Source organism: Apaloderma vittatum, unplaced genomic scaffold, assembly GCF_000703405.1.
Source record: "Apaloderma vittatum isolate BGI_N311 unplaced genomic scaffold, ASM70340v1 scaffold23556, whole genome shotgun sequence".
NCBI classification, from domain to species: domain Eukaryota; kingdom Metazoa; phylum Chordata; class Aves; order Trogoniformes; family Trogonidae; genus Apaloderma; species Apaloderma vittatum.
Genome location: NW_009721580.1, coordinates 13,262 through 37,951, shown reverse-complemented (window position 1 = coordinate 37,951; position 24,690 = coordinate 13,262). Strand labels below are relative to the sequence as shown.

Below are 24,690 nucleotides of genomic sequence, written 5' to 3'. Positions count from 1 at the left end.
AAAGTTAAGGTCTGTTTTTAAGGGCATTGTCCAATTGACTCTTAAACACTGACAGGCTTGGGGCATCTACCACCTCTCTAGGATGCCTCTTCCACTGTTTGACCACCCTCTTGGTAAAGAAATGTTTCCTAACACACAGTCTAAACTTCCTCTGGTACATCTTTGAACCATTCCCGTGCATCCTGGGATGCACTGGATACCACGGAGAAGAGCTCACCACCTCCCTTTCTCCTTCCTCTTCTCAGGAAGATGTAGAAAGCAATGAAGTTGCCCCTCAGCCTCCTTTCCTCAAAACTAGACAAGCCCCAAGTCCTCAGCTGCTCCTCATAAGCAGCTCTTACACCAGCTTTGCTGTTTTAGAGACAGCTAAATACGTCTTAGAATGCTTTACTGTCAACATCTGAGCAACTACGACCCTTGGCACTTTCAGATGACAATCTCTTGAGGGAGGAACTGTGCTCCTTACGGCTATGCAGCTGCTAGTGTACTGTGGACACAAAGAAAAAAAAAAACCAATTAAATAAATAACTAATTTTCTCAGGCTTGTTTTTTATTTCCATTTATAGCATTCTGGGGAGCTCTTACAGAATTAGGTCTGCTGGTCCATATGAATAACAAGAATATCAGTTTAAATAATGTCTTTCCACTAACAGAGTTAAGAAGTGAGAATGTTCTCTTGACGGTTTTTTTCAATAGTTTTTGCACACAAATTGCTGTAATTCGAGGCAGGCTTAGCCTTGCAGACTAGCACTAGTAATTGACCTACAAATTAACTTCAGTTGTAGCTTCATGTTTCATTTTCGTGGTGCTTGCTTAGAAAGGAAACTTGTTCGCAGCATTCCAGTCAGCAAGTAGGTAAGTTGTCTGTGGAGTTAAACCTTCCTGAAAAGACTGAGAAAAATTATAAATCTAGATTTCTTAAACTGAAGTACTGTAATCCTTTAGTTGGTATGCAGAAAATATACACAGTCTGTAAAAGAGCAAAGCAGAATAATATTTTCCTACTTTTTTTTAAGTTTCCTTATTTTCATATTTCTGTACTGAGTCATGAGATATGCACTGGAATGTGAAAACTTAGACATCTCACTCTTTTTCATGTCAGCCCATGCCTATTTCAATAAAAAAACTTTTCTAAAGAATGAATTAATGATCTTTCATTGAGTAAGCAATTCATTCAGTTGTCATCTCCCCATATTTGTTCCACTCTGTTTTTCTTGGCTGGAATTAGTTGGTAAATGATGAGAACCATCCTGTACTTCCAGTTACCAGTTTTGCACTTTTGTGTGCTTACGCTGCCCTCTCTGAACTGTGGACAGCAGGGGTCACCTTTCTCTTGTATTGCTGTTTTACTGCTATGATGTTTATATAGGTTATTCAGGCTTAGGAGAACGACTTTAGAAGAAAAAGGCAGGAAGGTTACATAAGTAAAAGCATAAGGAGGATGAAAAAGAATGTGGAAAAAGAATAGAGCAGACTCTTAGAAGACTCATAAGAACCTAGAACTCAGCCAAAAAGTCTCTTGGTGCCAGGACTGCAGAGAGGTGCCAGCAGTCAAACCACTGTCAGGTCCCAAGCCCAACAGCTGCAGCAATATGGAGACAGTTTAGTACTAGCGCCAGGAAAGAGAGGACAGCGTGTCCAGCAACACCAAGAAGGTGGAGAGGCTGTCCAGCAGCATGACGGCAAAAGAACGGCTCATTACCACTAAACTTTAACTGATAGGATTTTGTTCACCTGAAAGGAGGGCAGTTAATACAAAAAGCTGTTTAAAGAGGCAAAGCAATAGTGCTCTGCCAACCAGACTTATCATGAGCACACAGTTTCAAATATTGTTTAGTCTACAAATTTGTTCATAAAGTGTGTGTTGCAAATATGTGGAGTGGTGGGCTATTCAGTGGTCACTCTGAATGGATAGGCTGTGAGTTGCTGGTTGTGAGATTTAATTGACAATTGTCATTCAAATATCTGGCTGGCATGTGTCAATAAAGCAATTAACAGTATTGATTTTGATCCTTAACCAAAGAAATTAGCCCATCAGAACGGAAGAAGAGAACTTAATAACCCTGCCTGTGAAATGAGTTTTCTTCACTTTCTCATTTACTTTTGCTGGAGCTAATGTTTTAGAAGTCTTAGATACCTTAGAGAGAAACCTTTGGCTCTTTGAGAGAACTGTGATGCATAGGTCTTACTGAAATTCTCTATTCATTCTCTGGATGAAGATGAAAGAGTAACCTTATTGAAGTCACTGCCTTTTGCAAAGTTGTTGTTGTACTCAGTAGTCTCTGCTATATGTGTGCATCAAGATCTTCCTTCTAAACATTTGAAAATAAATACATCAGATAAAGGAATGGTCAAATAGCTTAAGCGTAATGAAAACTGAGAGTTATCACTATTGATTCAGTACTATACATAGTCTCCTTTTCAAGATTTCCTAGCAAGGAAGATTATTCATTGGTGATCACATCTACAGGAGCTGTACATTCTTGGTAGTAGCATATTCCTCAAAAAGTCAAATTCTGGAGACTGACAGCTAATAGAATCCGCAGACAAATTAGTATCAAAACTGCAAATGGCCCAGACAATATTCTCCTGATCAGGAAATGTAGACAGGCTGAGTTCTGCGTGGGTAAAACATAATTAATACACATTGAAGCACACATGTGCCTCAGTAAGAAATAAAAACATTAAATGGTCATATGAATGCAGAAGAAAATTGAACAATAGAAGCACTAATAATTAATACTGCTTATTATTGCAGGGGTGTGAATGAGTTCATGGGTTTTTGCTAACTAAGTATAAATGAATAGAAATCAAGTGGAGAGGAAAGCCAGCTGTAAAATGCAACAAACCATAGTGAACCCATGAATGCACCGTATTTTGAAAATAACTGAAATTAATTGAGACTACAAAAGCTTCAAATGTCATCAATAGAACTTATATGAGACCTGTATCTCTTCATGTCAAGAGGGTCAGTGAGGAGGTAGAAAAAAATGATAACGGTGTACTCCATGTCCAAACAGCACTCTTGCGTCTTTGCAGAATAATTATTAACAGGTAAAACAAGAGTACCACTGTAAGAGATTTAATAAACGGCTTCATATTTATTAGAGAGGGTAATGTCAGGTTTGGTATACAAAGAATTTCACCAAGATCTACTTTTATCCCTACGATGCTATGGTAGCTACATCCCCAGTAAGAACGTTTTGGGCTGTAAAGGACACTTTACCTTAATCAAGAGAAAATAGTAACAACAGCTGATGACACTAAGCATCGATATTTTAGATTAGAATATATGGTAGGAAAGAACTGGGGATGAAAGAACCTACCAACAGGAGTCATGGATTTTCTGTCTCAGGACACAGTCACATGAACAGCAGAGAAATACATGCTTTATCCTAACACAGGTAAATGTCATGAGGGTTAGCTAAGGTTATTAGATGAACTGCTGTGGAGTGTTAGAAGCAGAAATTTGGGCCAGAATATCTAACAGGCCTTCTTGCTTAAATAGCCATTATTAGCTGCATTTCCAAAATAATTCAACTTCAGAAAATAGGTTCTTAAAAATGGTGTATTAGTGGCCAAATTATGCTGAGGATAAATTAAGCTGAGAAATTTAAACATGCCTATACTGCGATCATGAAGATAGAACTAAGAGAAACATTTCTGAAGAGTAAATATAGAGTGAATGTTCTTCATAACTGCATGTTATCCCAAGGTCTTAAAAAAACATAAAACCTCATCTGTATGTCCCATGTGAAACTACATGCAGGATGATCAGTTCCATAAACTATCATCTATTTTGCATCTCAAAATAGGATTGCCCTGCAAGGTACTGCGAAGGTAATAAGTGACAGATAATGTCAGAATTGTTTAAAATGACAAGAAAGAGTAACCTGTTGGATAAAAATATTGTGATTGCCTGTGGCAGATTTAGGGCCAAGGATTCACTTGGATTCACTTCCACAGGTTTTCAGCATGTGTTTGAAATTAAGCAGGTATTTAACTGCTTGCCTCAAGAGAATACCTAATAAATAAGATGATTTCTTTTTCAAGGACTCACTAGGGATTTGTTTGTGGTGGATACCAGAAGACAATATTTTGCCAAAATGTAGTGTGAGTTGAAAAGTTTATGAGAAGGCTAACGGGTTAGTGAAAAAGATTATCCTTTAAGTATTTACTGTGTATAAAAGGGGCCGAAGAGGGAGGTACTTATATGGTAATAGAGAGGGAAGTACACTTTGTGTTAAAAAATTATACTGTATTTCCACACTCACTCTTTTGAGTTGTAATTCTTGGAGTTGATGCTTGCTTCTTTACCGCTCATAGTGAAAATTAAAGGCACATAGTTGATAGGTTCTTACAGAAGGCTAAACTTTCCTTAAAGTCATCTTCCCAAAAAGAGTTTTAAAACTCTTCTGGCATGACCACAAAATCAAGTGAGAAATGGCAAGAAATTGTCCACTTTCAAGTTTTGTCATGCAAAACTTCTGTCTGAAGAGGAGCTTCTGAGTTTGTCTGGCTTTGCTTAGTTTTTATTGGCCACATATACCACACCACTACATGGCTGGTCACCTACATCGATCTAGAATGAAACAACCGGTATGTTGTTTCAAAACACCAACATCCTGTTTTGTGTGAAATTAGTTGGAACAGTTTTCCCAAGTCACCCTTAATCAGTTACACATCAATGTCTATTCGTTCTTGTTTACTACTCATACAGGAGAAGAGAGCTTCCCATCATTGTCTATGGCTAAACTGGATATTAATTCACATTGAATTTCCCTTTGGCTTGTGTCAAGAAAGAAACTTATACTCACCAACACAATTCTTTCCATCTGCATCAAGTTCATACCCCTCATAACACTGGCAGACGTAAGACCCAGGTGTGTTCACACAAATCTGCTCACAGGCATGTTTCTCCACGGCACAAAGGTCCTGAGCTACAAAATGTAATTGCATGAATATGAAATTCTCTGACCTTCTATAATGCTGAGGTAGACTACAGACCAAAAACAAATGTCAGGAAGCTATGAACAGCTCTTTAAAGATGAGCACAGATCATACCAATATTCTGTCAAACAGTGCTGGAACAATCACTTAAAGCTGAGGAGCTCATTCCTTTAGCTGAAGATAATGCCTAGTGATGGGCCAACGGTGCCTAGTAGAGTTGTTTGACTGTATGCTTCTCTAAAATATTTGAAGGGCATTCTTCAGATTTTTTTGGGGGGGAAAAAAAGGTGTTTATTTGTGTAATTTTTTGTCTTTTTTGCATAACCCTTCTAGATAAATGATGATGAGGTTGGAAAGGGAAAGAAAGGGAAAACACATCAAAATACTTGGGGATATTTCATTTCTGAGCTTTGTGATTTTTTCAGTTTTGTGCAAAATACCATAGTTAGTTACCCCTCACAAGCAAACAATCTCATTAGAAAAACTACTACAACAAATTAGGCCAGTTCAGCATCTGGCCAAGTGAAACACATTGAGCTTTCTTTTAAAGCTTTCTGAGAACCCAGTTTCCCCAGCGAAATCTCTGGAAAGCAGAGTGCTTTGTGATGCTCACGATCAGCACAAAAGACTGCTCAACACATAATGATCATTTACAGTTATAAAAAAGGCTTTTGGAACATGTTTGAGGAAACTAGCCCAGAAAATACAAATTTTCTTTTATAGCTGTTTGATTCATATCAACCAGCATGATGAACAGTATAAACAACTGTTTAACTTGTTCTGATATAAACACCCACAAACAGATCATTTTCCAGCTTGTTTAAGCTACATTTCCTCTTCTGTACTATTTTGTATACTCATGTATAGTTTGGACACCTCTAGAAAAGAATGGAAGAGATTAAGTTAAACAAACAAATTAAGTGTAATAAGTAAAGATCAGCCATTATCTGACACAACCACTCTTCTCTAGAAAAGTTAGACCAAACTACATGAAAGGAGCAACCTTTCATTGCAAGTTAAAACAAAAAATATTTTTTTTTTCCCCCTAATGTCTTTCTGGAAGATAGCTGAGTTGGGTTTTTTTTGTTTCATTTGTTGGTTTTGTTATTTTTTTTTCACATGGAAAGCAACAAATCACAAGCATGGCAGTTTTCTTTCCTCCAATGGAAGGAAATATTTTTTTTCAGAAATAATGTTATTATGAAATGTATCAAAGAATAAAACTATCATCTATTCAAAAGAGAAATACACCTTTTTCTAGCCTGAAGCAAAGCTGTCAATTCATTGCCGATTGAAGCCACTTGGTTAATGGCTTTGAAGAACTGAAGAGGGATATGGTGTCCTCTCACACCATTAAAAAAAGGGAACAGGAGAATGAAAAAAGAGTATAAATTCACGTACAAAAGAATGAAAAGAGAGTATAACTTTGGATACATACCATCCATCTTTTCCACACTGTTTAATTTAGAAAGTGTTAAAATATATATGCAAGGAAACTATTTGATCATGAAAGAGCTGACAAATACATTCAAACCTTAGGCAAATACATCTGGTTTATATGGATCATATATTTCGCCAGCTTCAAGGTCAAGTGATGAACATGTCTCTATGCACTTGTGGACCATCAGCAGCCAGTGAAGTGCTGATAGGTTGTCGGTTTTTTCTATTCCCATGCCTCCCCTTATCTCCAGAAATAAGCTCTCCAGTTTGTCGATGCTTGGTCCCCTTTCCTCACAAATTCTGTAACTTCTCTGGACAGTTTTTAGACGTAGCGGTCTGACCTTGTCTGGACTGCTGCCATACCATCTCCCTCCTTTACCAACATTTGCATCATCCTAGCATCTTTAAAGCCAGTTTAATGTTTCTCAATATTAGATTTCCAGTGCTAATTGCTAAAATTGGTTTATAGTTTGGTGATTAGAAAAAAGTTTAAGAGAAGTAGGCTACAAACACATTGAATTACTCATTTCCCTTTCCTAGATTGCAATCTAGTATCACCTGGCAAGTGCACCGTCAAGCAAATCACCTGTGACAGCTAAGTGAGGAAAACTAATGTACAACTGAGTCATAGCTAAAAAAAGAAAGTAAAACAGTACAGCAGTGGGCTTCTAAAATTGATAGAAAAGGAGCATATTGAGGGCTACTGTGCATAGGTCACCTGTAGGAAAACTACACATAATTCCAAAACTCTCTTGGAAATTAATCTATAATTTGAAGAAGTGCAGTGCCCAAACTCTGAACTACAGACAAAGATGATGGAAATGTAACAATATACAGAAGAAGACACAATAAAGAAAGAATTTTTCATACTTGTAATTATATATTTTTGAATTGACTCTCTCCAAAAAATACAATTCTCAAAATCCATGTTAGGAGCGAAGATGGGGACAACATGTGAGAGGAAATAAAAAGAGAGAAATTTTAACTTTCAAATAATTTCCAGAAAACTGAAAGCAAAATATTTTTTTCTTAAAAATTCTTTAAGAAAATTAATAGCATGAAGAGGAGTTAAAAGAAAGGTTTAAAAGAAACAAAAGGTTTAAATGAGAAGCATTTTAAGAGAGACACAATGAAAAGAGTAAGTTAGAGAATACTACTGAAATGTGATTACATAGTTGGAGCCATCATTTGGGATTCTGATCATCCTCTTTCTGAAGAGCTATAGTAAATAGGCAGAAGCAGAGAAAATAGGCTGTGTGAAAAATTTTTCTTGTCACTATTCTTGTTTTGGCTCAGCTGCTAAACCAAATAATAATCAGGAAATATTTCAGATTGGATTTATTTTTTTTGGGTCTTCTCAAGGAAACAAAAACATGATTAAGGTGTTAAATTTGCTCCATTTAACACAAAATATTCCCCTAAAATCCACACGCATGCATACGACAAATGTCTACAGTTGGTGAAGGATGCTGGTGAGAAGGACTAGAAAACAGAGATTCCTAAAAGTAATTCATGGACAATACAGGACAAAATTCATGGACAATACAGGGCAAACCAGCTCCAAAGCAGTGTCTTGCCGTAGCCCAAAGGGCCTCAGGATGCTTCCACGCAGGAGCAAGAATGCTCAGATCACTCAGGCACTGACATTCTTTTGTTCCCATTCCTACTTATTGAGGCTCTGGCTGCAACCATGTGTCTCACTGCACATGTAAGGACTCTAATCTCCAACTGCAGTTGCCTCAGCTACTGACATGCTCTTGCTGTTTCAGTGGTGATTAAACATTTGATATAAAATATAAGACTAAGCAAGAGAGAGTAAGAACCTGCTAATCCCAAGATACCTGATTATTTTATCAGACTCTCCCAAGATGTGGAACATGTTAGCTCAAATACAAGGATAGGATTTGAGCCTGCATCCTTCACCTTTAATTCTAGATTATCAGTTGTGAAGGGTACATCCTACACTCTCACCATGACTTTCTCCTCCAGCTTTTTGAAAAGATGTTTTCCAAAATTTCTCTTCTGGCTAAAATCAGTTTGGCAAATTTCATTTGAATCCATGCACTGTCATGGGATAAAAAACTGCATTTTTAGCAAGTAATTACTTTGCACAAGTAATTAGGAACAGTGTTACGCAATTTCCTTAAAAATAATGGTGGATACAGAAATAAATTTGGTATACCCATCTAATGTGATCTGCTGTTAATTACTAGGAAACAAGCAAAAATGGACAAAAGAAATATTGCTTACAAAGATCACAGTTAAAGTGAAATACCATTTGTTATTATAAACTATGAAGGCAATTACTTAAAACTGAAAAAAATTCACTCATTTAAAGAAGCAGGTAAGAGAGCATAAGCAAGACTTTTGAAAGTAATCTTCGAATGGTTGCAAACCCTTGTACTTCAGGCAGCAGTTAGGAAGAGCTTTTCAGAATGGCAAGTTATTTCACAGTTCTCTAGTATGGGATTTATTATACCTTTCTGTTCTATTTAGTACTGGTTGCTATCTAGACAAGTTACTAAAGCAGTTGGATTCACTTCATGTAAGATGATAAAACAGTTCTTTCTTGGATTGTTGCTTTATTGTTGAACTTATTACACCAATAAAATTCAAATACAATTTCATGTAGTTACAGTTACCTCTGCAGAGCTCTGTATAAAAATTAGCTTGATATATTCATAAAGGTTTGTAAGAACTTCATTTACACAAAACAAGAAAAAGCATTGCAACTTCACCTTTTCTGACTTTTCTGATGACTATCATTAGTTATATGCTGAGTCCTTCCTTATGAGCCCAAAAAAAGGGTATGCAATGTTAAGCACTTTTTGAAGGATGAGTTAAGAAAGATAACATACTGCTGCAAGTCTTCTGATCAGCATTCAGAATGTATCCCTGTTTACATCTGCATATGTAGGAGCCAGGGGTGTTTATGCAGAAGTGATCACAGCGATGCTCAACTGTACTGCACATATGGCGTACTGAAAGACAAAAAAGAGTAAAATGTTACTAACTGCTCATCTTATTTACTTGTGTTCACAACTGAAAAAAAAACCTACTAAAGAAATTTAGAAATTTCAGATTAAGTGTTGACAGTAAAAACAAAAATGGAAGCTTAAGCCTACAAGACTGTAAAAAACCCAACCTTAACAAACAAGGCCAATGCATTTATTTCTCAAAAAAAGTAGGAATTTCTGCCTGGTTGGATTTGGTGGCATGTTTTGGACATGAAATTACATATGGAATGGAGATATAAACAAAACAAAAATGTCCAGTGGAGTATCTGAAAACACTAATCGCCTGGTGGTCCCAAGAAGACAATGAAACAAACTCACTGCATTCAAATTTAGAAAATAAGTGGAATTTAAGTACAAACTGCTCTAGAGGACATTTGGTTTCTTGAATGAAGAAAACCACCACAGAGCACAATGCTAAAGAAGAATGACTAGAAAACGACCTGATGAAGAATCTTGCTTGCTTAGTTATTAATGTTGAGGAACATACAAGCAACACCTGACACTGAGGCCATGCATTTCCAAGGCTCAGCAGGTGAAGCTGAACCGAGCTACACTCCAGAGTATAAATCCTTCTGAGACTATTTTTAACCTCTTTGTAGTTTACGTCTCTAATTCCAAGTAATAAAATGCAATACACTGAGATAGTAAGTAAGAAAAAAACCAGTGGTCTCAATTCTGTCAAATTCATTGCTGAACTAATTTTCTCTACTTCATCTCCTTGACATTTTCTTTTCACTGGAGTATTGACTGTATGTAATTTGTATAATATATAATAGGTGAATCACTCCCCAGAGAACATTGTGTGGAAAATAATCTATTTTGCTCACAAACAATTAGGAATTGATGTGCTTAGCATGTAGTATGTGTGGTATTTGTGAAAAAGAAATGTGGTTTTGGGATACATACTGCCTATGTGGTCTTTGGAATCGTTTCTAGAGTCATGCATTTGTTACTAATATACAAACCACCACAATTCCCAAATCTCTTAATCAGCTTTTTGGATCTCATAATTTTCTGCCATAATAAATCTCCTGAAGTACTTTTACTTATGTGAACACAGACCTGCTTGGATTTGTTGTCTTTTCATCTTTCTGTCACTCTGAAGTTTATGACTTCAGATACTTTCTAAACAGAAGTTTCCTCTTGGCTACATTTCACTAGCTTTCAACATCAGGTATAGCTTGTTATGATGAAAGAAGCACTTTGAAGTATGACAAATGAAAAATATACTAATTTCAGTAGTTGAAGCATCAGAAACTCTTAGCATATACTAATGCTATAGAATATGAATCTTTAGAACATTACTACACAAACAAGTCAGCCTTCCCATATCAAAAAAGCATAACATTGCAAAATGGAGTACTAAAAAATGGGGAAGGGAAGCATCATTCAGCGATAGGCTTCCCAGTAACTCAGTCCCTTCTGAGAATATATCATTACCATCTGTTATCAGTCTTCTTATATAGTGTCACATAAAATTTCTTCCAAAGTGTCTCTGTTGCACCCATTTCAAAGAATGAGCAGTACTCTCGTTGTCAGTCATATTTCTGTTGCAGGAGGTGTCTGGTGGACACAGCCAGGGACTGAAGTAATAGAAAGGGTGATCTCATAGTTAAGGAATTTTAATGTGAGCCCTATGAATTAGACTTTATCTCTGTCTATGTCACAGAGTCCTTATTTGATTTGAGGCAAACCAATAATATCAGTATCTTCATGCAAACATCAACCTTCACACTTGATGTGCTCAGGCTCTTATAATAACAGGCTCTTTATAATAACACTTAAATCTGGATTTCCAAGAATTCAGGGCACTCTCAACTGCACGTGAAGACTGTAGAGCTGTGACTGGTATGTTATATTAGTCTAAAAATACTAAATGCTCCATAAAATCAGTCCAGGGATTGTGCTGAGTCAAATATTTGAAGTTAGTGGGTGACCTTTACATTCTTAACACTCTTCCTTCAATGTAAAATGGAGGTGACACCACTATCTACTTTACATAATAGTAATAATAATAATAAAGACTTTATTTACTTCTGACTGCTTCATCCCAACTTCTTTCTTTCTCACTCTTCTTCCATTCAATCTCTACCTCCTTTCCTAGATTATGTTCACATTTCTGTTTCTCTTCTTAGATTTTAACTCGTCTCATGCCTCTGATTTCCCAGGACACCATTTGCTTCTCTTTTACCTTGCTGACAGTTAATAAAAAGAAGCCCCTGGGATCCCCTGGCTTCAACTGCTGTTCCTGACAATTCTAAATCTTTAGCAGCCAGAGGCAGGAACCGTAGGGAAGTTTTGACTTAGCAGAGGATGGAGCACAGCCAATTTATATGGATTCTTCTCAGAATATAGTTGCTGGGCATTGAGCGAACAGCGATTACTTTGGTTTTTATTTTCCCCACGGAGCTTCATCGCTTGGCCAGCTTTTTCTCTTATCTTCACAGGACCATGAAGACACACTCCCACAGACATCAGGGCAACCCGGACACAAGGGCAGCTCGCGTTCCAAGGTCTTTTCGCACAGTGTGAGGCCCAGCAGGACTGTAGGCCAGGAGGCTTGACCAGAGGGGTGCCTTCAATTGCTCTAGCAAAGAAACAAGGTGTCCAGATGTGCAGCTCAGCTACAGTGATATTGCCTCTGGATCCACGCTGGGGAGGACTTAAAAAAAACAACTGCATTTCCCAGGAGGAATGCAGGGGCTCCAGGAAGCAGAGGCTCTCTGGACGTTCAGCAAGCTGAACACTGCTTCGCAGCCCAGATGCAATAAAGTATTAAGGACTCTATCCGCAATTTGGACTCTTAAATTGAAATCTGTAAGAATCTATCAGCTTAAATTCTCTCTTGAATATGAGCGTGGTTTTTTATGTGCTGCTTTGGACCTCACCTTCAATTCCTGACACAGCAAATGTCGTGGAGGCATTCCCTGGGAAAAGGAGGCAGCAGCATTCCTTGTCACCTCCGTACTCCTCCATCTGCAGGGGGGTCGTTTTATTGAGGATCACATGTATTTGGATTAAAAGTGAGCTATAAAACTCTAATACATTTACTGGACACTGACTAGTCAGAAAAAAAAATGAGTAAGTGGTATTTGTACTGGATTTGTTTCTAAAATGCAATTAAGAAATCCAATAAAATGAAGTTCTGAAGCATGTGCTGTTCTGTTCATCCATTTAAACTCAGTCCATGTTTAGTTTACTTTTTCTTGATTTTAAATGTATCTTACTACGCCAGCTAATAATACAGCAAGGAATAAACAGGAAAAAATCTATTATCTGATGAATGTCTGTGATGGTTGCTTGTGCTGATGCAGTTCAGCTGGAGCCCTATTACTCTTTGAAACAATTTTGAAAAAGACCAAGTAAGGAAAATTCTCCACACTATCCTGACAATAAGCCTCAGTTCTTTTCTGGCAAAAGCATCCCTAGAGATGAGTGAGTATTCAATCTCACCATGCATTCTTTTTCTGGACTCTGCTGAAAACTATTCAGCTTCATGACAAATCTGTATGAAGATATTTTGTATTTATCTCAGGAAAAACTAAAAAAGAAATTTAAATTAATTACATAGATTGGAATAAAATGAATTATGTATGCCGTGATATTTGTAAAAGGTAATTTATTACCAGAATTACTACAGATGGAAGTGATTTCTCTGTTGTAAAGTAATAACTATTAAAATAATATTTACTTTATTTCGTAAATTAAAAATATCACTGTAATGGCATTTCCTAACTTTCTGTATTTAATATGGATGGAATAAAAATACTGCCATATCTCTGTGTTTCACTTCCAGTCACAAAGTATGTGCAGAAATAATTGTTTGCATAGACTTAATATGTAAGATTTGGAAGAAGAATCCATGAACTCCACAGATTTTTTTTAATGATGAAAAGATTGTTTACGAGTTTGAAGTTTCAGTACTAAGGGAGATCACATTTAAAAGCAATAAATGAATCAACGATATCTAATATTCAAATAACAGAGGGTAGAAAATTTAATGCTACTGTGCAATGAAGAGGAAAATCATATATGCGTTTGCCTCACTGCTTATGACGACTAGGAATTAGGTCACATTTTATGGCACTTAGCAGTAGAATTAGTTTTTCCCCATATGTGTGACTGCTGTTCTGAATGTTGTCTGGCTAGTGTTGCTTTTTTTCAATATATATAATATAACAGCTAAGATTCCATGTCAAAAAACATGTTTAACTATGATGCACACGTTTTCTGTGTTTTACTTTCATCTGTGCATTCAAATATACAGATAAAAACCTTACCACAAAGTTTAGTCTGGAAGACAGAAGTCAGTGTTTCAATCTGACTGAAATTAGCAACCAGAAACACATGCTCTTCATGCGGTTCACTCCCGATGGACTTCAGTGTGTTCATATCTACTCTTCCCACTCCGATGGCAAAAATCAGGATTCCTGAGTTACGTGCTTTAGTGGCAATCTCTGACACTGGATCCTGAGGCCTCCCATCCGTCACAATCATGATAATTCGAGGCACATTCTGCTTCAGAGGTCGAGCTCCCTCTGACTCTGAAAATGCGATGTTGACAGCATATTGAATAGCCAGTCCAGTCATGGTGCCAGTTGCCAGGTGCATCATCCTCCTCACCGCTCGTTCGATATCCTGCTTCCTCCTGAAGGTCTTAAGCGAAAACTCCTGCTTGACTGTGCTGCCATACTGAATCAGACCTACACGGGTGGTATCAGGACTGATGTCCAGAAACTGCAAAATGGTTAAAATGAACTCCTTCACTTTTTCAAAGTCATAAGGACGTACACTGCGAGAGCTGTCAATGATAAAGACAAGGTCCAGACGTTTGTTGTTGCAAGTATTTCCTGGAAGGCAAAAAGCAAACAAAAATTCTTTACAAGAATTTCAAAATGCAAATTGGTTCAGGTTGACCTGATGTCTCAAACATGCTGTCTAAACAAACACCCTGACAAGTACCGGGAAAATACAAGAAAAACAGGAGATGCCAGAACTGAGGCTACTTGGGCATATAAATTCAGCCTCAAGTAAATAACAAAAGCTGCCTGTTACATGATCAGAATATACATGTAATTACTTTTTTATTTTTGGTGAAATCAATGCCCAGAAACACAAATGGCTCTGGAATGAGTAGATACGTGTGCAGCATCCTGTCCTGTCACTGTTGTTGAGATTTTGGCCTCATATCCCATGCAGGATGGAAAGCTCCTGTGAATTGCATAGTTACTATTTGAGCCGGCCGCACCAGGATGCTTTTTGTGGTAGTACCTGAGAATTCAGAAATCTAACACTCTGATTGGACAGGGTAGTATCAGTCCTCCATTGCAAACAGGGAAAACTGAACACAAAGAAATTCAGGTCAAAAGCATCTGTTAATTTCAGTGACCGGTATGAGACGTGAAGAGACAGATTTTTCAGGGAACTTGGCATGAAGCAGCACTTTGCGTGTAAAAAGTGCAGCTTTCAATGATGTCAACTGCAGCTGTGAGTGCTCAGCACTTCTGCAAATCAAACCCCATGATTTCCAATGCATAATTAATGGCCATCTGGGAAAAGTTTCGTGTGTTGGACTAGCTCAGCATTGCACAGAAATCCTGGGACTGCATCAGAGCGAAAATCCTGCTGTCTACAGTGGCACTCAACTTGGCCAAAAGACCACTCATATGCTTCCTGAAATCTTCTACTTCCGCCATCAGCAGCAGTTTGTGGTTTTTTCCTTTTTTTTCCAAAAGCCACTGAAGCAGAAATACCACAGGGTATGTCTGTATCTGACAATTGCACAGGTCGTCAGACCAAACTACCATGGATAAAGCCAGAAGTGAAGGCTGTCTGTCTTCTGGGCATGCTACAAGCTTTCTGGAATTCTGAGTACCTCCTCTGGCTTCTGCTCAGCATCCTTTTATCATAGACTCATAGAATCATAGAAACATAGAATCATAGAATGGCCTAGGTTGGAAGGGACCTTAGAGATCATTTAATGAGACATACACAAGAGCTGCATGATGAGAATGGATAAGGACTGACCATTCACAGAAAGCCAGCACATGGGAGGCTTAAGGCAAGCAAGGGGACATGAGCCACAAGCCTTGTCACAGAAGGTGGCATACTGCAAAAGATTAAAAGGACTTCAGAGGACTTAAAGGGATGCCGGTGAAATCAACTGAGGTTTAACATTTGTATTAAAGATACCTCCAGATTAGGAAATCCCTGAGCCATAAAAGCATGGCAGTTGGGGGAATACCTGCAAGTGGTACCATCTTGTCCTTAAACTTTTTCATACACACGCACTTTTGATGGCTGTCAGAGACAGGATGCAGAGTTAGATAGACTTATGGCTCAAATCAGTGTGTTCGCTCATGTTCTTCAACTCCTGTGGCTATGAACAAAACTGTGAGGTAGCTGGCTGCCCGTTTGTCTGCCTGGCTTGAAAGAGTAAAGGTGGCAAGAATGCTGATGAAACTGCAGTGGTGTCATCTTGCTAAGCTGAGATACCCCTAATCAGTAATGTCCCTTATTCCCCAACCCAATTCAATTCCCAGTGAACTCTCATCCACCTTATGCACCGAATGAGGCAAATGCTCAGTGGAAGAGTAGTATTTGACTGTAAAACTAAAGGTCATGTCATGTTGCATGAGTACAAGTGGGCCAATCAAAGACTCAACTGGAAAAACATCTGTCTGTAGACAAGCCTTCACACGAGTTCAATTGCGACTGCTGATGAATGCAAATCGTGTACTCCTGCCAAGGCAAGGGGTGAGAAAGATGCCTGCTTTCACTTGTTAACTCAGAGGCCTCTTTCACAGATGACCAAGAACATTTGTGGGCGCAGAATAAAAATGCTCTTTGATGACAATAAAAATGACTGCCTGGATTTATTCATGTGTAGTCTACAGTATGGCTTTATTCATAAGGATAGGAATATGCTTGGGTTGCTTATTCTTTCAAAAGCAGAGGATGCTGAATGCAAGCCAAATTGAGCAAAAACAAAATTCCAGTTCTAATGGGATACAGATACTCGGACGTAACTATTTTCTACCTTATTATCTTAGTGACATATCTAATTATTAATTGTCTTTACTAACAAAACATGAAACATTTAATCATGGTTGTAATGCAAAGATAATGCCAAGACACAATTTAGAGGAAAAATAAATACAGAAAAAAGGCTAAGAGTACATGTGTTTACATGAGAGGAAGGACAGAGAGGGAGAAGGGCAAAATGACTGCTCTTTTATTTCCCTTAAAACAAGTCAAAACTAGAGCTACGGTGTTGAATTCTTTTAATTTCAATATAAAGATTTGGATCCCAGTCTGAAGAGACTCAATGATGTATTTTGAAGTCAGGCATGAATCTTGGTGGGAAAAACTTGGACAGCATTAGTGAATCGTACTACCAGAAACACACCCCATTGTGCTAAATTATTTACAAAAAAATCCATCAGCCTGAATGCAATACAGTGTATTTCAAAACCACTTTCACTAGAAGAATTCTATCTATAGAGATACCATACATTCTCAAATTAAAATGTCTTTAAAATCTTCTGATTTGGTGGAAATTTTTAATAGCTTTGCAATTATTAAATTTGACTTAGCTGACATGGGCTCCATTAAAAATAACATGGAGCTTTTACTAAGAAAACTCCAGCCAGGTGTTATTTTGAGGAGTGGCAATCAGTAATGACTAACAGATCTGAACACTTAGCCCCTCAGATAAACTTTCAATGATACCTTTTTAGCAGCTGCATGGTTTTGCACTTGCCCTGTAAACAATAACCTCTTCCTCTAGCCAGCTCTCATCTCAAACAGGGAACTTTCTCACAACTTTGGCAAACATCTTCATCCCCAAAAGTAATTCCCTTTCACTCTTCTTACGAAAAGTGACACACTTGTTGAAAAAAGCTACTCACCCATAAACCTGCTTCTAAGTCAGAAGAGGTTTTGTACTGCCAACACAAAAGTTAAAAAACCCCTCAGTGTACGTTGTGTTATCCAAAGGTAAGGCCAGGAGAGGCAAGAGAAGGACAGACAGGGCAAGAGAAGGAAAGGTCAAGTCAATAATACACATTGTCCTCCCCCACTCAATACCTAGTTTGTCTGTGAATAACAGTTACACTGATGCCACCTTTGCAAAATTAACAATTCAAGGAAATAACAGTTCTACTTGGAAGAAGTCAGCAGGGAGCTGGGATCTCATTACCAAGAGATAAATAAAACAAAGCTTAGAAGAATATTTCACATTGAGCATCTTAATTTTCTCTACAGCTGAAAATTCTATTGAATTATTTTCTCTGATCCCTTCAGGTTTCCTTCTATTACTCTCTCAAAGCAAATTACGCTCAGGCCTGAACCCCAACTTCTGCTTTGACGAAGCTCTCACTGCTTTAACTTTGCTCACCCACACAGGCTCTCTGTCTGAGAGTGTGTTTGTACCCTCTCAGCTTATTTCTACCTAATGCTACGTTGCCTTAATATAATTAAAGCAGCATCAGCGAGTTTTCCTGGGCATCAGAGTGAACTCTTCTAGGCTGTTAAATCATTAGAATAGTTCCTGGTATTGTTTGTCCTAGGACAATGAACATTTTCGCAAACAGTCCTCAGGCATGATATGGGAAGTAGCTTAAGCCAGGGACCCATCGTAATAAGCAATGTGGATGCAACCACTCTGTGAGCTCAGGACATTTAGTCAGGACATTTGGACTCACTCTCTCAGAGAGCAATCTAAGACACAAGCTAAGCTCAGAGGCCAGCTGGCCTTCATCCACATTATTAAACTCACCTTCCTGTGAAAACAGAGTGGCTGTACGCAAGCTGCCTATGGGGAATAATCCCTGTCCCCCCATGGCCTCTGAATCACACATGGGGATTGCCTGGGGAGCGCTCATCACTGTGGGCCAGAGACAGCTCCAGCAATTTAACAGCAACAATAATGGTGGAGTCCCAATGACCAAGAATGTCCCCTGGTGCTATTCAATTTCCTTAAACATTTCCATTTTGGGATATTCAAACTGAACACACTCAAAGGACCCAAGTTTTTGCAAGTCAGCTTGCTTGAAAAGATTGATTCTTCAAAACTAACTTAGTTATTTTCTATTGTTGTCCTACATCTTTATGACTCAATATTTTTCTTTTTTTTAAAAAAAAATCTGGTCATTACTTATTTGGTTATGTAGCTCTTTATCCTAATACAAGAGAATGGATAAATGTTAAGGAAGGCTATTGCCATATGCAAAGCAAAAGGAGGTTAACTCAACTGGTAAATACTATAGCAAAGTTAAGACGTTGAATAAGTATTTTATAACAAGTAAATATTAGTTTCATGAAGATGTTTGCTATAGAGTAAGACATTTTAAGCAAAAAAGAAGGATGAGAGCAGTTAAGAAAAAATGAGATCATAGAAAAATTATTGCTTGAGCCAGCAAGGCATTAATGGCAATTTTAAGACCCAGTATTTTGTGTTTCTTAGCTCACCCACAGTAATGTATATACAAAAAAATTACATGTCCTGTGACTCTGCCAGCAATAACACCAGGTTTATTTTTAGTTATCTTTGAGTAATAGAACAAAAGTCTTCACTCAGAATTAAAGAGGAGAAAACTATTCTCCCAGATAGCACATATAAAACTTCTTCCTAAAATTCTCTTCTTTCTTTGCCATTTTATTATTTCATTTTCCCTCTAGCCCTCAACCTTACTTGTCTCTATTTTCTTTATAACTTCTTTCTTTATCAATCTCAGTGTAACTCCTGCCAAATTTCTTTCAAAAAGTATAACCTTGCTGGGTGTCAAATACTTGTTCTTGAAGTTGAGAATTCTGATTTTCCCTAGCTAAATATGCAGCCAGGAAGATTGCATTTGATAGATCCTCAGATGTTTCCAGAAGATTTCTTAGTTCATCATGAAGGTTTCATCTTCTTACCACACGCTAGTACAAACAAAGAAGACTCACATTTGTGATTCATTCATAAATACACCAAGCGTAAACCACTTGGATGGGAAGAAAGGTATCTCTACATATTGCCTACATACACCTTTTAGGAAACTGCAGTAGCTTCATGTGCAAAGATCAAGCATGAAGTACATGGCAGGGAATGTAATGCTGTTCATGTTTGGAAAACACATTTTGTGGTTGTTGCCAAGAGTAAATGAAGCATAGTAGTAATTCCAAGCACTTCCTGGCTCTAGGGAGACATTTTGTGCAAGTTAGCTTTCACCTCTTTTCTTTTTTCCTTATTTTAATTCAAAGAAGGGCAAAGGATGCTATGGTGCATTTCAAATATAATCTAGTTAGAAACATTAGGAACTGTTCCGTACCCTTTTCTTGGCATGCATACGTGCTGCACGTGATTCTGTAGGTGACTCCACCTCTTGCCATCTCTAGGACTGACCCTGAGTCCAAGACCTGCCCCCGAACCCCCTGGTCCCATCCCTGCTGAGCCTTTCCCCAAAGTCATAGGCCTCTGGCCCTAACCCAAAGATTTATTATGAGTTTGGCAGCTCACTCATTCCTCCTTACAAATTTCTTCATCTGGGAACACTCTCTAAATGTAACACAGCCTCCAGACATTTCTTTATTGCCTCTGACAAAATCTTTTCTGAACTTCCAAAATTTCTGAGGGAACTGTACAGCGGGAGGATCTTGTCCGCTGACTTCCATTTCCTCCTACAAGCAAACGCTTCACTATCAGTCACTGTGGGAAGGTCCATTACCTTGTTCTTATTTCACCTCACTATTTCCATTCCTCCTCTGCCATCCTTTCCAAAAAACCAAGGTCATTATTAATATAAAGTCTCTCTAATTTCAGAGTCCCAAAACTAACTCCTAGTTTTGCTCCATTTCTGGTGCTGTCTCTTGCATGAAGCCAGAGTATGGTGTGGGGATACTCTCAGGTTTCACAGCTCTTTTTGCCTATTTCAGCCGTGCTGAGTTTCCTGACAGGAGTCAAACCTGCCTTCATGGTCAGGAGGACCAGGGAGTGAGTTGCTTTCCCTTGCAGGCAAGGAAACACCTCAACAGATGGATGAAGCACCCCGATAGCCCCATGCCGGTCCTGGCAGCATCAACATCTACCCAGCACTTCCTGACGGGAATAAATGTTTTGTGCTCTCAGCTGCACGTAGCTCGCACCCATGAGAGAGGAGGAATTCATTTTCTGAGCCATGATGGAGAAAGCTTGTAGTACACACAGTTCATGCTACTTTGAATCCGGTTCTCACAGACAGCCTGGAGGCATTTACTCTGTCTGGGACTGTCTTTTCCTGCACACATCTGTAAAACAACAAATCACAACCATAGCAAAAAAAAAGGTGACTGCATGGGAGAAGATGATCTTCATATCTTTCTGCTTGAACATCTGAAACTCCTATCTTGCCTGAGGTACTCGGGGCAGTGTTGGAAGGACACAGAAATTACTAGAGAAGCAACAGATAGAGAAAGTAAGTAATTGTTAGCAGCAGCATTGAAAATTCAGTGAAAAAACATGACCTTAATGAGTTTGCACTGTTCTGCTCTCAAGACATTAGCTTAACATTTTTAAAACTTCTATCCAGACTTAAAAATTTGCCCATGTCTTTGTATATGGTGAAAGCTGTTAGCAACCTCAACATTACTCACTGATCAGCTGACCTGGAACTAGGTACTTCTATCCATCAGTAACAATTGAAGTATTAGACTCTTCTCCAGAATAGTTTCAGAAAGAGCACCACGGAATAGTGCCATATAACATTTCCCCTGCCCCCCAAAATATGCTGGGACATCACGCCTACTGGCAAATCATTGACTGTATCACTTCAGCAGTACTTAAATAAATAGGTGGTGTCTTCTAGCTTCCAAAGCAATTGAAAAGCATATTATCTTAATTCACAATCGTGTCTAATTACCCACCCATGCCTATAAAATGAAAGGTTCATTAAGCTATGCACATGCTGTTTCCAGGATTTTCAAGTTGATTTTGCACACACGTACTTTTTTAATTATTCAGTTCAAGTACTCACAATGAAGGCAAAACCACCACATTTTTGACCATTCGTTGTTCTTTCTTTTTTGCCTGGTGTTCCTCCAAAACAAAATACAGAGTCAGCTTTGACAATATACACATAAAAACAGTTTGTAATTTTATCCAGTGAGTTATTGTCAAGGCAAACTCTTTGTCAGACAGAAATGGTATTTCACAGTAATTTGTGGGGGCCGTAACAAACAATTTCAGAAATAGAAAGAGTGCTCGCAGTTTAGTACATGACTCATATTTTTCTGTACAGCAGATATTCTTTCCTCCTTGTGGAAAATTTACAAATCACTTGAAAAAAAACCACAGGAAAGGAAAAGGGAAAAAAGGGGGGAAAATAAAAGAAAACAAAACAAAGAAAAGAGAGAAAAGAGGAAGGAGGAAAAAATAAAAGGCTTTGTTAGAGCAATTACTTACACATTAAAGAAATACAAGCAAATTTCTTGTGCTGCTAGAAACAGAATTATGTCCCATACAACATTAATTACTGAATTGCGCTCTAAGAGGCTTGAAAGCAAATGCTATTTTGATACATTACTTGAAAATTAATAATGAATACTAAATATGATAACTAGAAAGCACAACGTTGTTACATGGTGAAAAACCACTAACGCGGACCAAAACCCAGCCTTTCCGATCTCCGTGCTGTCTGTAGACGAGCACACTCAGAACAGGACACAAATCCCTGGGGTGTGTCACGGTCCCAGCGAGCCCTCATTGCTCATTAGTTGGGCCTGCTTAAGGGCTAACAGCTTCTGCAGGGAACAACTGGCTGGGCAGGGGTACGATCGCTGCCCAGCTCTCACCTCCTCAGACTCCAGGACCCCTCTTAGGAGCTGAGGAGGCAAAGCCTCAGCACAAGCCAAGGCACTGAGTCTCAGAGTCACAGAAAGAGGGTCTCCCACAGTGCACAAAATGCAGAAAGCTGAAAGAGTGGGCTGGTCTGAGAGAGTGCAATCTTCCTGCTACTGTTTTAGATCCCAACCAGTAGCTAATGGACAACAGCTATTGCAGGGGAGAGGCCAACAGCTGGGAGGTTAAGATGAAAGCTGAAGTTTCAAGACTCGGCATGAAGTTCCTGGGAGACCTCTCAGCTGTTGAGACGATCACTGCTGGGAAAACAAAGCACGCAATTGCCAATATCGCCTTGACACAACAGCAATTGTAAGATGTACCTACACACCGCAGAAGGAAGGAACAGGTGGCTTCACAGAGTTTAAAATACTTTGCTATCTCTCTTTCCAAATAGAACACATCTCTATTTATATAGCAACTTTATGTTTTAATTAGAGTCTAAACTGATATACATTTGACTACCTTGTACCTTTATAAAAGTTTGTTTAGGATTTTGCTTATAATTAACTAAATACATAATAACTCAAAATATGTAATTTGCAAGTTTTTCCCACCTTTATCTACTGCCTGGAATAGTTTTGATCTCCCCAAATACTATACCTGTATAGTATGTCAAACACATGATGTAGTTATGAGACAACGCAGACTTCAGTTACAGTAGAGTCACAGAAACATAGAATAGAATCATCAAATGTGCTGGGCTGGAAGAGGCTTTTTAAGGCCATCTAGTGCAACGCACCTGCAGCGAGCAGGGACATCTTTAACCAGATCAGGTTGCTCAGAGCCCCATCAAGCCTGACCTTGAATGTCTCCAGGGATGGAGCCTCCACCACCTCTCTGGGCAACCTGTTCCAGTGTGTCACCACCCTCATTGTAAAGAGCATTTTTCTAATTTCTAATCTAAATCTACCCTGCTCTACTTTAAAATCGTTGCCTCTCGTCCTGTCACTATACAGCCTTGTGAACAATCCTTCACCAATAAGTCCACCTCACATGCTGGAGGACCAAAAAAATTGGCAGAGTTGCATTTATGTGACACTGTAACACATATGCACATATGCTGAGGCTGTGAATGAGTTTCTCAGAGGAGTTACCATCCTGTGTTGGCTCAGCAGTCCACATTAGCAGGATTTAGAGATCTCTGGCCAGCTTTTAGTGTTTAAACCAAAAACCAAACAGAAATCTTACTGGTACTCCACAGAAGCATCACAGACCAGACTTAATGTTGCCACATATTTTCCCCTCAGTTTTGCATCTAAAATTGAAACCAAAAAATGGATAATCTGGTAATGTTCTTGAGTCCTCAGGTTACATGCACACAAGTTTAAGAACTGGGTTGGATATAAGAATATTTGGAAAAATTTTAACTGTCAGTTATTCATAAATGTAGTGAGCACTCTATGTACTTCACATTACTTCTCTTCATATCATTAGTGGAATCATATATATACAACGAAGAGATAAATCATCATATGTTTTGTTGTAAAATATAATTTAACACAGACACGGAATTCGCATTTAGCAGCAGTTTCTACTGAACAGGAGCCAAGTACATTTCCTTCTCAGCCTCCTTTCCCCTCTCTGTTTCACTTTTGTGCAGTATCAGTTAATCTCTTACAGTTTCTTTCTTGCTGTATCATATAGTATCTAAAGGAATGAGGAATGCCCCCTAAATTATCTTTCCTCCTTGCATAAATAGTTATTTTCAAAACCAGGTAGGCACATGGTTTATATTCCTAAGGTATAGAAGGAATGTTATTGCTTAAAATATTATCCTACAACCTATTCAATCATTCCTATAAATGCACTTGAGCTTTCCAAAGAAATAAGCTTGTGTGACATGAAATACATTCTCAGTTTACAAGAACAGAGCTCACCAAGAAAAAGAAAAAAGGCAACACAAAACCTTGTGTTTTTTCCAGTGTTGATATTTTGGTTTCACAGATTTATAGATTGTTAGGGGTTGGAAGAGACCTCAAAAGACCATCTAGTCCAACTCCCCTGCCAGAGCAGGATCACCTACAGTAGATCACACACAAACGCATCCCTGTTTTGTTTTATAATAAATGATTAAGATGCAGTAGGGCTTAAGTCCAAAATCCTCTCCACCAGAAAAACCACACATCAAACACCAAAACCAGCTACATCTTCCAAGGACCGGGCACGGGTTGTTTCTGAGGAATCTGCTGAAAGGTGCTGAGGACCTCTGACAGTGGCCTTGAAATGACAGTATGGAAATCACCCCTCTGCACGCAGCTCTTCATCAGTCCATTTCAGTTATATCTGAAGGGAATTAGCTACATAATTTTATCATTATAACCATGGAGCCAAGTATATTTCCATTACTGCTTTTCTTTTGTATCCAAAAAGCACTGCTAAGCTGGCAAAGTGTGCTTTCAGCGAGCTGTGTGTAATCTAAGCAAG

General features: G+C 38.4%; 1 protein-coding gene across 1 annotated transcript in view; it reads right to left on the bottom strand.

Annotated features, from left to right (window-relative positions):
* Positions 1–24,690, bottom strand: part of MATN2 (matrilin 2) — a gene marked incomplete at its 3' end in the record, with an annotated part of 41,931 nt that overhangs the window by 13,893 nt on the left and 3,348 nt on the right. The window contains exons 2-4 of the mRNA XM_009871458.1: positions 13,688–14,257; positions 9,249–9,371; positions 4,818–4,940 (exon numbers count right to left, since the gene is read on the bottom strand). Coding sequence (XP_009869760.1) covers positions 4,818–4,940; positions 9,249–9,371; positions 13,688–14,257 — 816 coding nt within the window. The remainder of the gene's footprint in view (positions 1–4,817; positions 4,941–9,248; positions 9,372–13,687; positions 14,258–24,690) is intronic.